Source organism: Ciconia boyciana, chromosome 1 (genome assembly GCF_034638445.1).
Source record: "Ciconia boyciana chromosome 1, ASM3463844v1, whole genome shotgun sequence".
Taxonomy (NCBI): Eukaryota; Metazoa; Chordata; class Aves; order Ciconiiformes; family Ciconiidae; genus Ciconia; species Ciconia boyciana.
In genome coordinates this window covers 67,648,272-67,662,754 of record NC_132934.1, presented here as the reverse complement: position 1 = coordinate 67,662,754, position 14,483 = coordinate 67,648,272, and the positions used below count along the sequence as shown (strand labels likewise).

Below are 14,483 nucleotides of genomic sequence, written 5' to 3'. Positions count from 1 at the left end.
TTCTGGGGAACTGAGAGGACACTAGGTCAGACAAGAATGTCGGGTTCTGCCATGGAAGCTGTATTCAACAAAAGTGCTCAACTAGGTAATTACACTTTCACCGATACTGTAAGGACTTAGAAATAGCTGAAAAACTACATGTGGGAATAAAAAAAGAAATCACAGATGATGAAAGCGTGTTGTTCAGCAAGCAATCTCGCAAGTGTCTTCCATCTAACTCAGTGCAAAAATTAGCAATGAAAACAGTGAAGAAGTAATACAGGGAATATATAATTAGGAAATCTAATATTTCTTTTTAAATGTAAAGGGATAAATAAAATGCAAAGTGCGGTTATAGTCTGAAGAGTACAAAACCTGGATAACCTTACTTTATTCATTGTATGCCTTGTTATTATACTAAAATAGAAAATAAAAAATGATTAACTCTTGTAAGTTCAAGAGAAGAATAAGGGTGGGATGAAAGATCCAATTGATTGCCCTTTGCCTTTTCATCAGCATCCACACACCACCACCCTCTTCCACAGTGGGATGCGATGGTCCACCAGTCAGAAAGCCATGCTTTTTGGATTTGACACCCGAAGCTGAATTGCCAGGCAAGCAACATGGGAAAAAACGAAGCAAAATAAAATTCTCGTCTTTCAGCCTTGGAGCCGTCATGTTTGCCAGGGAGCTGGCGTGGAAGCCTAGAGCTGATTTCCAGCTACTTTTCCGATTATAACCACACTTCCAAGCGCTACAGGGACGTGCTCATACTCTATGAGAAAGGGAGAGGTTTGAGACGCAGCGAAGACAGCAGTTCCTCACGCTAACAACACCTCAAAAGCAGCTTTCAACAAGAAAAACTAAAACATACCAGGCAGCATTCAGAGAAGGATTTTTTAGGAGGCCGTGCAGGAGGGGGTGGTCCCTGATCCCACTCCCAGAAGGCCATTGAGTTCTGACGAAGCAAAAGCTCCTCCGATGGCTAAGAGGAGGCAGATGCCCCAATGGCAGAATAGCCAGAAAGAAAGAGGAGACAAAGCAAAAGAAGCATGCATATGATCCACAGCCAAAAAAAGAAGAAAGTAAATACATGACAAAGTATTGAAAAAGCTCTGCTGAGATATACACACGAGGCAACGTTTAAATATGCTTGCAAAGCCACATTAGCAAAACTAGCAACAAACATATACAAGTGCTGTTTTGCTGTGTTTCCGTGAAACATCGTTCAAAGCTGTGGTTCAAGAGTCCACTCATCTGTTCGGGTTCTTTCGGAGTGCAAATGCCAATGCTGGCCAACATTATTCAGCAAGATTTACCACAAAACAGCATGAATGCTTTATTTTTGCTAGTGACATACAAAAGAAGCACATGGACATCAATGGAAAAATATGGCAGAAAATATTTAATGAAGGACGAGAAACTGAAAAGATGGGAAAGAAATGCGTGTATGTGACTGACATTTACAAGATGCATGGGAGTTTCCAAGCTCTAGGCATAAAAAGGCCCCAAAGTCTTAACCTTTCAAATAGGCTTACTCATGTCAGGAATCTACGTAAGACAGAGAGAAAAAAAAATTCCTTTAAAAAAGAAAAAAGTCCTCCCTCATTCGCCTCTACAACGCTGACATTTATTCAAAGACTTGACTTTTGCAGAGACCTTCACCCTGGCCAGAGCTCGGCAGCTGCACCCAGGCAGGCACCAGGGCTCTGCTCTGTGTGCGGTTACACGACTGGGGTCTATATCAGCAAATAAGCCATTTTCCTGATGACAAAGGGGCTATCTTATTCCAAAATAATAAAAGCAGATAAAAATAATAAAAATTTCTGTTGTGTGCTTTGAAGTTGTACAACACCTACAGACATCTGGTCAGCGTCTAAATGAAATGGGTGCAGAGACCCACACAAACCTTACAGTAGCAACAAAACTGCCTGAAGTAACAACGCATCGTTTGTCTAAATTGCATCTCCTGGATCACAAGCTCATGTTGCCCGCAGGTGATGCCACCTACCTCCCTCAAATCGTTGTCCAGCCCGATGTGTTCCGAGTGCTGCCGCAGGCGGTCTTTCCTCCGCTGCGTGGTCGTGCTGCGACTGGCCCAGCGGCTGGAAAGTGAGAGAGAGGGAAGACACACATGAGTGGAAAATATTGGGAGGGAAAGGCTGGGTCAGGAGCCAGAGGACATCCAACAGGTCTGCAGCGGGAGAAGCGAAAGTGCAAACTTGGACGTTGCAATAGACGCGGGTGCAAGCCGGTGCCTGACCTCCCCGTGGGAAACCGCCTGGTGGGTGACAGGCCAGTGTGCGCCCAAGGGATGAAAGCCCTGATGGGAACGTGCCCGCTGCCTGCCAGGGTCTCCAGTGAGAGCTTCTATGTTACCCAAAATGCAGACCATTGATGCCACCACTAGGAAAATCATTGTATTTGGTTGCCCAACAACACCGTTGTTTGCTGCATTTGCTGAAGTTTGGTAAAAATGGTGTCTGTGGGAACAAACAAAATATGATGATGTATTTTAAGTAATAACTTCTAAAATGTTCCTCTTTTGTGAGAGGTGGTACTTCTCCTTTCTCCACTTTCTGTGGTACTTCCCGGAATTATTTCAGAGAACCTTGTCATTGCAATAGTAACTACTGTGATATGGGGTGCACCTATGTTTAAAGATTATAAACAATATTGACTTCCTGGGATTAATCATGTTGCTATCTTCACCATATCTTTTTTTTGCATCAGGTTTCTAAATACCACAGAAAGCCTCTATTTTTTGCTACATGTTCAAGTATGTCCAGTTGAATTTTTTCCTCATCTGAAGCTGTTACCTGAAAGCAGCCACTTGGTAACCAGGTTTGAAACTGAGCAAGCTTAAAGCTCCCAAGTGTCCAAACTCCTTTATGCCAGATACTATAACAAAACACAAAACAAGATAACTCTGTCCCGAGGAATTTCTGCTCTGATTGTAGGGTTTCTAATAATACCATAGCTTTCTGTCAAATCCTTGAAAACAAAAATGCCCAACTGGTGCAGAGAATAAATAAGTTAATATATTATTTAGAAAAGAAAGCTGAAATAACACTGTATAAAGCAACCTATCAAGCATTAAAAATAAGTATTTTAATGCACGAAGGCTACATTTTCAGAATGATATTACTTAATTACTGTGGTTGTGTTCATTAAAATTAAAAATATCTTTCAAATACAGTAAAAAAAGAAAAGCCTTTAAGTGTACAGCCTTTCAGCCACTTCATGGAGTCACCTGTTCTGCCTCTCTCCTGCACTCAGAAGTTAAAGAGCAAAACCAAGGCGAAGCAGAAACAAAGCCTGCCCAGGGCAGCACTCCAGCTCTGGTGCCTGGTGGGATGTATGAATAAGGCTCTACCTATGGGAGCAAACTGCCTGGCAGAATTCGAAGGGATAACCTAAAACTGGAAGAAAAAAAAGAAAGAGAAAGAAAAAGAAAAAAAAACCCACCAAGAAAACAACACCCCATACTCCCCAACCTCAGTACTTGAGTCAAAGGGACCCTCCAAAACTTGTCTCCATCCTGGCCCCTCTACTCCAGACTGAAGTGTCCGTGCCAGGCACCACACCAGAACGACTGCTGCGAGACGGCTTTTTCTACAGGAGCTGTGATCAACAGGCAGAGCCCCTGGGGATTTGGGTTCTCTGTCTTTGATAGATCTATGCAGAGGGAAACCTAGAGATGCCCACATCCAAGACAGAAGTGTGTGCTTGGTGAGCCCCTCCACACAGGTGGTAGTGGCGAGGACAGCAGTCTCCAGATCCCAAACCCATCTATTTCTGTGTGCACGTCAAACAGGAGCACATACAAATAGGATCTGGAATCTGAACTATTTGGGCAAGGAGTTTCAGCTGGCAACACGTAGGCAGATGCATGCCTGGAGGAGGAAACCCTTGCACAGAGCTGGACTTGGGTCCTGATATGTCCAGCAAGCTGTCGGGGATGCACAGGGAGGGGAACCTGACCCAAGAGAAGTGCAGGGATGTGACCCCTGGCAACAGAACCCTCCTGTTTCCAGAGAGAAAGACTTTGCATACATATACCTAACTATCTCCACCAGTTCCTCCAGTGAGGCAACCGAAGACCAAATTTTGGCTAACTGCACAGGTAAAAAGGTAAAGAACGCGCAGGAACTATAGTTTTTATGGTCAAATCGAAGTCCCTTCCTACCTCCCAGATGATGTCAAGAAAACAAGTACAAAGGAAGAAATAAACATCTGGCTCTGCATGCAATCATGGTTCAGCACCTTGCCATCCCACATCACAAGAAATTTATTTTTAAAGCAATGTAGCCTCAAGTGTCTAACAACTAAACAAAACAGCCCAATAGGTGTCTGCACAGCAAACGCTGCTATCTTCTAGAGGAATATGTTACTGACAATACTGTCTTTGCACCTTCTCAGAAGTCTTAAAAATACACAGCCAGTAACTTTAATAAGTCACCACATTTTTTGTCAGAAGCAATACCCAATGCCTCATTAGGTGACTGAGAGGGGGGAAATAAAATCCTACATTTTAATAATCTCAACAAGTAGAAATGCAGCAGAAAAACCACCTCCTCTAACAGCGGATAGCAGATGTAGAAGTGACTTTAGCTACCTGGCTCTGGAGACCTTCCATATACTGCAAGTTAGTACCACGCTTACATTTCACTCAATAGAATGTCAATAATGCAATGGAAAGTTAAGTCAGAGATCAACAATCGTTCATATATATTTCTGCCAACAAAGATTTGATCCCTCTCCACCTGCATTTCTGCAGTTACTGGAAGATTTAAGAATTGCTACAAGCGTCCTTTGAGGGAACATGTCTCACTGAAGGTGAAAGCAGAATGAAAGCCACAGAATAATTACAAGTAATACACCATCATTAAAGCATTTTCAGTTAATTCCAGCCCTGTACTCCATCTGGGAGAAGGCACAGACCATTCTCCAGATTAGTAATCAGAACTTTTTGAAGATTTTCAGCATACAAATGTAAAGATCATTGGCCATTTATGAAAAAAAGACTGCTGCTCATTAGCTGGAGCAATTACACATGCAGCGAGCTGCACGCTCCCTCTTCCCCAACCTGTAAGCTAGGGAAGAGGGAGCTGCCGGGGAGCTGGGTGGGGTCTGTGCATTTGGATACCGCTCTGAATCTCTCCGGGAGATTTTGTGAAGATCTAACAGCAGATAAGCAGGATTAAGCAGCTCAATCTTTTAAAGCCTTTTCTTTACTGGGCCACATAGAATTTTCCCAAAATAATGCCTCAATCTTACACTAACCATTCCCTCCCCCCTCAACAGCAGAGATTGCATTTTAAATTACTCCTCCTCTCCCTTCAATCACTTGAAGTGATTCTAAGGGGGGTAAAAGTCCTCCCCAGTGGCCACACCACCTCCCCTTGGGTTGCCGAAATCCCATGCGGGTGTCTCTCCTGGCCCTGCCATCAGCTGCTGCCTTATTCACACCTCAGCCCCGGCGCTGCCGAAGCAGCGAGGAAAGCTGTGCTCACGAGGGCAAACGCCTGCTTGTTTCCAGCCCTTACTCGTGGGCTTTTCAGCTGAACCACTACCGCCCGTGTCCCTGTGGAGCGGATGCCAGAGGAGACGAAGCCGTCTTGGCTGGTGCCTGCCTTGGGGGGATGAGCCCCGAGACGCCTGGCACCTGGGAGTGCACACAGAGCTGCTGCCCAGCCTAGGTGTTGCCCAAGTACTCCCTGACCCAAAAAATGCCCTCTCCCCTTTATTTTTCGCTTGTAGAGCCATGAGCATGGACTACTTGTTTTCATGTTTTCATTTATTCCTCACAGCGGAGGCATTGCTACAAGCACCAAGTCTCTGGGGACGATGCAGCTGCAGCTCGGGCGCTGTGTTGCGGAGAGCCCAGGAACAAGCTGCCTACATGGAGAAGGGAGAAAAGGCTCATTTCAGGAGTCTGCCCGTATCTAACTCCCACATCCAAAGATGAACACTCTTCACCTCCAGGGACTGCGAAAAAGCACCTATATTTCAGAGGAGGGACCAGGGAAGACTGTGTTCAATATAGAGAAATGAAATGAAGACACCTCCAACTAAAACCCTTTTAACATGAAGACAGTGAAGTCAGTATTATTTAATATCAAATTAAACCCAACAAGCATAGGAATAGGTTAGCAGAGGTTGGAGGAAATGTAAAGGTGACACTTGGAAAAGATGATACTTAACCTGTGATGCTTAATTTCTGTAATAAAAATGGTAAGGTAGTCAGCATCAGAGCTGAACTGCCAGAAACCAGTTTAGCAAAACAGCAGCCTCACACCAGGGACTAGCATGCTGTACTGCAACCATGTGTACATCTCTCTCGTTCCCCCCCCCTTCCCCCTCCCCCCCCCTTTAAAGCTCCATAGAGAAATGAAGAAATTATGTCTACCCAAACCAGGCAGGATATATACTGCAGGCAGGATATATACTGCAATACATGCAACATGCTGCTAGAGAACTTCATTCACAGCCAGATTTAACCAATATTGCCATCACCGTGAAAATCACTATTGTAATTTACAATCTATTTACAGTGATAACAGAGGGAAGGAGAGAGACAAATGCATTTGTCTATAGGACAGAACTTCAGTCTCCTCATATAGACCATCTCCTGAGGCAGGCTGCTATTTAGGTCTGCAAATCATGACAATACCCCTTTTACCTATATACTTCCATCAGAGGAGTTATCTGACTGCGTTTCTGTATTCACAAATTAGCACGCAGCTGTACTACGCCCTCCACCAAATCCCCCTAAAGCATGCACGCAGCCTGCACACATGAAATACACACAGACTGCACATATAATCTGCTTGGGTTTGGAAGTAGTTTGCGTGGGACTACACAGAGATTATACACAGAGAGTCAAATACACGTCAGACCGAACAAATTAAAAGGAAGGTCGAAACCAAGCTCCACCTGATCACGCATGCGCTGACAGGGGAAGGGTTCTGCACTGTGAATCTGCTCTGCACGCACTGCTCCATGGTAAGGAGGATGAAGGCTCAAATAGAGACTAATGCACCTTTTCCACAGGAAAGCTTTTAAACTGCTGATCGGGTGGACAAAAATGAGCAAAATGCCTTGCAGAGAGTGGTCTTGCACTGACAGGCTGTCTTGTCAGATTATATGAAAAGAAGTGATTTAGAAGGGTGGTACCCACAACTGCTATCCATTGCAAGGAACAGCAGTAGCAATTTGCCAGCATCACCCCTCAAGCCCTGACGAACCACTGCCCTAAGGGGTATTTAATTTGCAAGCTCCCTTGAGACAGTAACACTTCAGGGGAGAATAAATAGAATAGAGGATGCAAGGATTCAACACACATCTTTCCCTGTGAAATTTAATGCTGCATAGCTATTTTAAAATGTTAACTGAAAGAAGTTAATTGCCCTTTTACCACCTTGCACCAGTTGAGCAGAGGATCAGTACTCAGGAGACTCACCTATCAGGTTTCAAGTCCCCATAGCACATAGCTTCTATTTCAGAAACCATTTTTAAGCGCAGATTGTCAGTCACACTTTATTCTTGAAAATGAATGTATTTGAACACATATTTTCATTGCACCTGTCAGTGGTTTGCTATATTAGGTTACCTAATGTATAGTAACTGCTTGTTTCAGATTTTCATATGTGAAAGGTGAGCTTTTACTACTTGCAAAGTTTAAATAACATCAGCGTTGTGTGTGGATGGCTCATTGCTGACTCATTTCTCACTCATTTAGATGCACTGCAGATGCTACTCCACACTACTTGAAAATGCAATTGTTTGACTTGATTAAAAAAAAAAAAAAGCTTCACTGAAGACAGCCAGCCTTAAAACAGTACCCAACGCATAGGGAGGTAGAAAAAGCCCATATAATATGAAGCACTCAGTACAAGAGACAGACCATTTCCCATATAAAAAAATAATTTAGTTAAAACCAGCATGAACTCTATCATCATATAGAGATTCAGCAGCCACGTTGCATTATATATATCATATTTCCTTTAAAAACATTAACCGATGTTAATGTTAGTGAGTAAGGAAACAGTAGTCCTATTTTAAAATGAGGAGAACCAGAGCACCAGGCAGATAAACCTTGGGCAGTTCACAACTTGAAGAGGGGGGCCGGTGATGGAGGCCACAGGACAGTGCCCACACAAGTCGTGCCATAAACTGGTGCACAAAAATGAACCAATTTCATACACTCCAAATGCACGATTCTTACAAATAAATACCGACACAGTGGTGAGGTCAGCAGAACACAGCAAAGGAACAAATGCCTGGAGAAAGCAAATGAATACTTTTGAAATCTGCTTTATGGGTAAGAACAACATATCACTTAGCTAAAGCCTGAGGTTAGGAGGCCGAGTATAGCAGGATCTGTGCTTGAAGACTTGGACTGCGCCCTCCTTTGGGGATCGCTGCAGGTCAGGTAGGACACAGAGGACACACAAAAGCACAAAGCTCATGGGAGGCCAGGATACAAGCGAGAGGGCTGCGGAGAGAGAAGTGGCCAGGGCAGGAACGAGGAAACAGGCTGGGCAGGGGAGGAAGGAAGGAGGAAAGCGGGGTGGCAGATAAAGAAGGTGGGAAAAACAGGGCTAAGCAAAGAAAAAGGCAAAAAAGGATAATTCAAGCCATTTTGTAAATGTGTAACAAAGCACAACGTTCCCTTGAAAACCAAAAGAAATTAAGGAAAAAAAAAAATCAGTTCATTTGTTCTGTGTCAGCATTCACTGCAAATTGCCAGAATGCGAACATATTCCCATGCTTGGTGTGCAATCAGTGTTTTCCTCTGCAATATTTAATCTCATTTATCAAGCTTCTTAGTACAAATTAAGTTACAAGGTAATCAGTTAGATTGAAAACACAGCTTGTTTCATTGTTTTAATTTTGCACTGTAAGCATATTCACCCTAATTTAACAATTAGCTAATCAAAAACCATGAAGTGTTCATGTAGCTTGGCTTTTTGTCATTCAAATTCCTTTCCCGGATCATTGCGAATGCATCAGCCAGTGGAGTCCCAGCTCCAGTTTTAAAAGCCTGGCAGAAAACGCACATGGGGAAGGAAGAGGGGAACATGTTGAAACCACAATGTGGTGCTGGGGTTTGAAAAAGGAAAGGAAGACTCTGGGAACTGCTGCTCATTTCCAGATAAATGGACAAGCTGCTGAAGGGACTGCAGCCTGTTTTCTCCTGGATGTTTTCTAGAAGGCCTTCTGCAGAAGCCACTGCTTTACACGCTTAGAGCAGCGTGGATGGGCCACTTTTGTACCCAGCGGAAGCTGCAGCTGCTGTCTGTAGGTTCAGGTTTTCCCATGACGTGGGGGATGTAGCGAAGGCGATGAGCGCAGAGGGAGTCCCTCAAGTGGGGCATTGCTGCCTGATGGGAAAGAGGACCGAACAGGGTGGGGATTTTTTGTTTTGTTTTGGGTTTTTTTAATTGCTCGGATGAATTGCTCTTTTCTTTACAGAAAAATAATGTTTCTTTTAATTTCTAGAAATATTTGGATACAATAGTTATCATCTTTTGCTTAAGTTTAGATCTGCATATCCTGCAGTTAACGTCCTTCCATGTTCTGGCAATTTTGGTCAAAAAGATGATTAGGGAAACTATAGCTGGGAGCCTGTTCTCCAGTTTTATGGAGGTGGGGTTTTTTTTGGTTTGTTTGGGCTTTTTGTTGTTCATTTTTTTTTCATTTGTTTGTTTTCAAACTTTTCATTTCTTTTCAGTAAAGTGCAGTTCGGAGTTATTTTCAGTGAAGTTCTTGCTTAGCTGAAGAAGTCAACGTTTCCTTAGCACCACAAGGGAAGACGTAAAGACATTAGGTAAAGCCCTGATGACACCAAGCATGCACCTGCAGTCTGGCCAGAAGAGGAGCAAATGTAAGAGGAGGCTCTCCCAACACACAAATGACCAAGCAGAGGAGAGAAAGCAGCAAGCCGTGTGAGGCTGGCTAGGGCCAGAGGAGCACAGGTTCAGCCCCTTGGCCAGTCTTTCAGAGGACATCTTGAGGGGAAGCGGGAGGAGGCAGCAAAGTGACAGAAGTGGGGCAAAGCATGCTGCCGAGCACGGCTGCGGGCTGACAGATGAAACACTTTGCTTCTGTGACAGACTTTGGTGTTTTAACGCTTACACATGGTAATGTGATCAACACTTGTTTCCAGCTGCGTTTAGGCGGACGTGATCCAATATGACTGTCAACCCTTCCTCTGTCCCCAAGCCCTGCTCTCCGTGCCCAGCAAACAGAGCTAGACACCTCTTCCAAACACCATTTCTGCCTGTCTAGGCAAGGTGGTTTTCTGGGGTCACATACAGGATTGAGGACTAAACAAACTAAAAGTGCTTGGTCTTTGCATTGTATTTCTGATTTAGATATATTGTACATATAACAACCCTGTAACAGCCAGGCAGGGGTCTGCCTGGCTACAGGAAGGGAATAGCTGGGTAACGTTATGAACTCTAGTTATATATTTGTTAGTTTATCTGTCCAGAAAAGGAAGCAATAAAAATCTGATTGCTGACCAGTGAGGACAGGTTTTCATTAAAACAGCTTTGAATTGGTTTATTTGCTACTGTCCAACAACAATTGACTATAACATGGGAATGATTTCCCCCCCCCCCGCAAATATACCTCCTTAGAGCATTGAGGACAAAATGGGCTAGGTAGAACTGAAGTCTGCAAAAATAATTCTGATCTACATAGCAATATCCTTTGCATTAACTTTATGAACACACACAATAGCTACGTGTGAAGTGCCGGGGAATGTAGCTGAAATGCTCTCTCCCTCAGCCCCCACACGCAAAGGCCCAGTCCCATATGCAAGTATAACACACCCCCAGGAAGCATACGCTGGGAAACTCAAATTAATGGAAGGCTATACTTCAATTGATTTTGTGGTCAAAAGAATTATGATGTATTTGCAGAGAGCATGAAAAGGCTATCTTTTTTATATGTGGGTGTAAATTCAGCAGAATTACATGTCTTAAATGAGAGAGAGTCCTCTCAGCTGCTCACATAAAAAGCCAGGAAGCAGAAAGATATAAACAGATGGTCTTGAGATTTTCCAATTACAAACCTTTTTGGCAATATACAGCTGGAGGAATTCCAAGCATTTGTCACTTTGACACCGCTTTGCGGTAAGAAATGGGATTTTGGTACTTACAAATTCTGAAACATGCTGCAATTTGAAGACCAAAACCAGCTATCTAAATCAAACTTATCACTCAAGAGTTAAAGCCACATTTTAGAATAGGTACTAATCTAACAGGAGCATCTCAAAAGGCGTAAGGAAAATTATTTTTAATTTGACGCTTATTCATGGATTCACTAAGCTTCTGCAATAGAGCCAGAAGACATAAGCAACTTCAAGCAGGCTGGGCACGCTCACACTGTTGCTGACACTGTAAAACTGAAACCCACCATAAGGATAAGAGGTAGACTGCTAAACACAGCATCCCACAAGATGAAGAAATCTTCCATTCCTCAAGGGAGCATTACCCATAAGCTTTTGTCTCGGTTTGCAAGAAGACTGCAAACAAAGGAACTTTGAAATAAGCATTCCTCCTTTTACTTACTTTTTTAATTTCTTTTAAAGAATTGCAATTTTTTTAAACATTTAATGCTTAAGGATATGTTATTTTACCATTTGCAAGTCTTATGTGTAGTAGGTTATTAAAAAGGGATTAGCTAGCACTGGGGTGCACAAAAGGTGTATAAATAGAATTGAGTGGGCACCTCATACAGGAGCTCAGAGCAGCGTGTGTGCATGCACTTGTCTAAAACAAGAGCTAGCTTTAACATTTGGACAATCATAGCTTTTGGAGCTCTCAGATTGATCTCTGCTCCCATTTTGACCTACCACAGAAACTGGAAGCAAGGGCCTGAGCTAATAATTTCATGAAGCAGTAATCATTGATGCACAAATCTTCCATTTTTGAGGGGGGGGAAAACCCCTTCTCTTTCCTGGATTTTGGGGGAAGAAAAAAAAAAAGTAACTTACAACACTTACTTTATATTATAACTGTATAAATGTAAAGTGTATTAGTTGCTCCAGGTTCTCATTTTACATTAGACAAATTAACTATGTAATGACATGTTCAATTCCACAGCTATAGGTACCCCTACCTTCACATGAAAGTGCACTACAGAACCCTATCAGACTGAGAAGTGTAATCCAGGTACAGAACCACATACTTCCTACCCTCACCAAGTTACTCCTCCAGGTTATTCCAACATGGAATCTGAAAGAGAGCTATAAAAAAAATCTCTGGGGCCTGTAATAACGATTAAAGAAAAGAGAAGAACAGAGTGGGCATTAATTTCATTCTGCATGATGATGTGGAGGCTTCAATACCAACATTTCTTTCAGAATCTGAATTTTGGCTTGGGTTTCCAAATTATCCTATTCACTGCAAAACAGAGAGGAAATGAATTTTAAATTTATTATGGCAATTATAAAAATAAAATTATCTATGAGAAGACACAGTACTTACCACTCAACAGAATACAGTACTGAGGAATCTTCCCAAAACCAGAGCTAACACTTTCTAATATAACTCAAACTATGGCTGTAACTTCAAAATCATGGCCTGAACAAACCAGAAATGGAAAGAGTTGCTAGGGTTCATTAGGCTAGCCAGAGGCCATCCAAAAGTAGCACTACTGCCCAATGACGTGAATCTTTTGTATGAGAAACCTGCTTTCAAATCCAGAAAATAAAACCTGAGCTTACTTGTTATTGGTAGGTCCCGTTGCCAAGACATCCGATTGCAACTTCGGGAAAAATCCTTGTTCGTATTTCCCTTGGCCGATCTTCATATCAAGTAAGTGCGGGTGGATGGCTGTGTGATCAATCTTCATCAGCCGCTGCTCGATGGACTGGGCTGCAAGTTACAGTCACAGGTGAACAACCGCGCTAGCGAACCACCTGAAGACACGTGCTACGACAACAGAAGTGGTCATGCTCTGATCCCTGAAAATGCTCTAAGAAGTTAAATAGTGACTTTAGACCCAGAAATCTGTCGCTTACAGAAGTGATTAGACATCTGCGCTGTTACTTTGTTATTTTGCTTTTAGTTTCTTCACCCAACACAACTAGCATTGGCACAAGCAAGTTAGCCGTTAAGCAAGCAGGTCTTTATGGGAGCCTACAAGATGGGTTATGAATCGGCAAGAGCAGTGCAATCTTTCCCTGCCATTTGGTGTTTGGCTTTAACGCTCCGCTTTGGTAGAATGGAGACCTCTGAGGCCGGCTGCAACTCTCTGCGGGGTCGGGCACCTCGCTTTTCCCCAGACACGTCTCCTTGGGCAGATACATGGGGGGAGATACCCAAGTTTTGCAAACATCTGGCACCTATAAAGATCCTCCTCCTGAAATTAGATATGCCAGTACTGGATGACAGGCCTTCAAAAAGCATAGCTAACTGTAGCAAGGCCTGAGCAGCATCAAGAAGATGAACAGATGCTTGGAAACAGGGGAAGCTACAGCAAGAGCAGAGAGGGCTCCCCAGGGGTCTCGGCTCCACTGAGACTACTGTGGTTCAGTCGTTCGCTTCAAGGATGTGAGGATTTCATCTCAAATCTCGAGCAGGATGAAAATAAAATCTCTCACCCTCTCAACATTGAGTCAGATGCACTGTGAAGGAGAGGGGAAAGGAGGTGTATGGGGGAAATCAGCATTTAATTAGCAACTTTAATATTCAACTCTTTATAGCCCATCCATTAACGGGCAGGCCCGTTCTTTTCAGCATACCACGACTAGTGAATAAATATGCAAAGTGTGGAAGCTAAATCCATTTTCCATTTGTCAAGAACAACACAGAACTCATTTCCTATTTTATAAAACTGTGATGGGAAAGAAACTGTCATAAGATTTACATACATTATCATTAGAAACCCAGCAGCTTTTTTTCCCCCCCTCTAAAGAAAAACCCACTTTGTATGGTTTTATTTAGGAGGAAAGGACTAGGTAGTGTGGGGTCAGAGGGTTTGAAGGGTTCTGAAAATAGTAGGTTAAACAAACAGGTGCTCGATCAGTGCTAGGGTCACATATATTGTGAACAGTAAATATGAAGGAAAGTTGGTATTACTATCAGTTTGCTGCTTTTCACAAGACAGAAAATGAGGTTCCGGTGCCACAATATCTACCAAAACTAGACGTTGAATAGACAGTTGACCTGCAAATTAGAATTGGGTTTAGATAGAAAAAGTTAAGCAGACACAGGATTTCTATTTCTGCCACATTTGTTACAAGTAAAACACGCTGAAGGAATTAAACAAAAAAAAAACCCATGAGAAATGTGTTTGCCCCAGTTCACTAATATGTGTCCCAACAAATTTAAGACTATAATTTCCCTGTATTACTTGGAAATGATATAAATACTTGCACAGTAAGAAACAAGTATAATTTGAAAATGCATCCTGTGACTGTAACGGAAAAAAAATCCAAGTCTTCAGTACATAGCGTATTGTTCATTAACACTGAGCATCTATTG

At 42.9% G+C, this 14,483-nt stretch overlaps 1 protein-coding gene across 5 annotated transcripts in view; it reads right to left on the bottom strand.

Annotated features, from left to right (window-relative positions):
* DENND5B (DENN domain containing 5B) overlaps positions 1 to 14,483 on the bottom strand; it is a 118,283-nt gene that overhangs the window by 23,725 nt on the left and 80,075 nt on the right. For all 5 annotated transcript variants that reach the window (XM_072872603.1, XM_072872612.1, XM_072872622.1 and 2 more), the window contains 2 exons: positions 12,722 to 12,872; positions 1,991 to 2,084 (listed from right to left, as the gene is read on the bottom strand). In XM_072872603.1, coding sequence (XP_072728704.1) covers positions 1,991 to 2,084; positions 12,722 to 12,872 — 245 coding nt within the window. The remainder of the gene's footprint in view (positions 1 to 1,990; positions 2,085 to 12,721; positions 12,873 to 14,483) is intronic.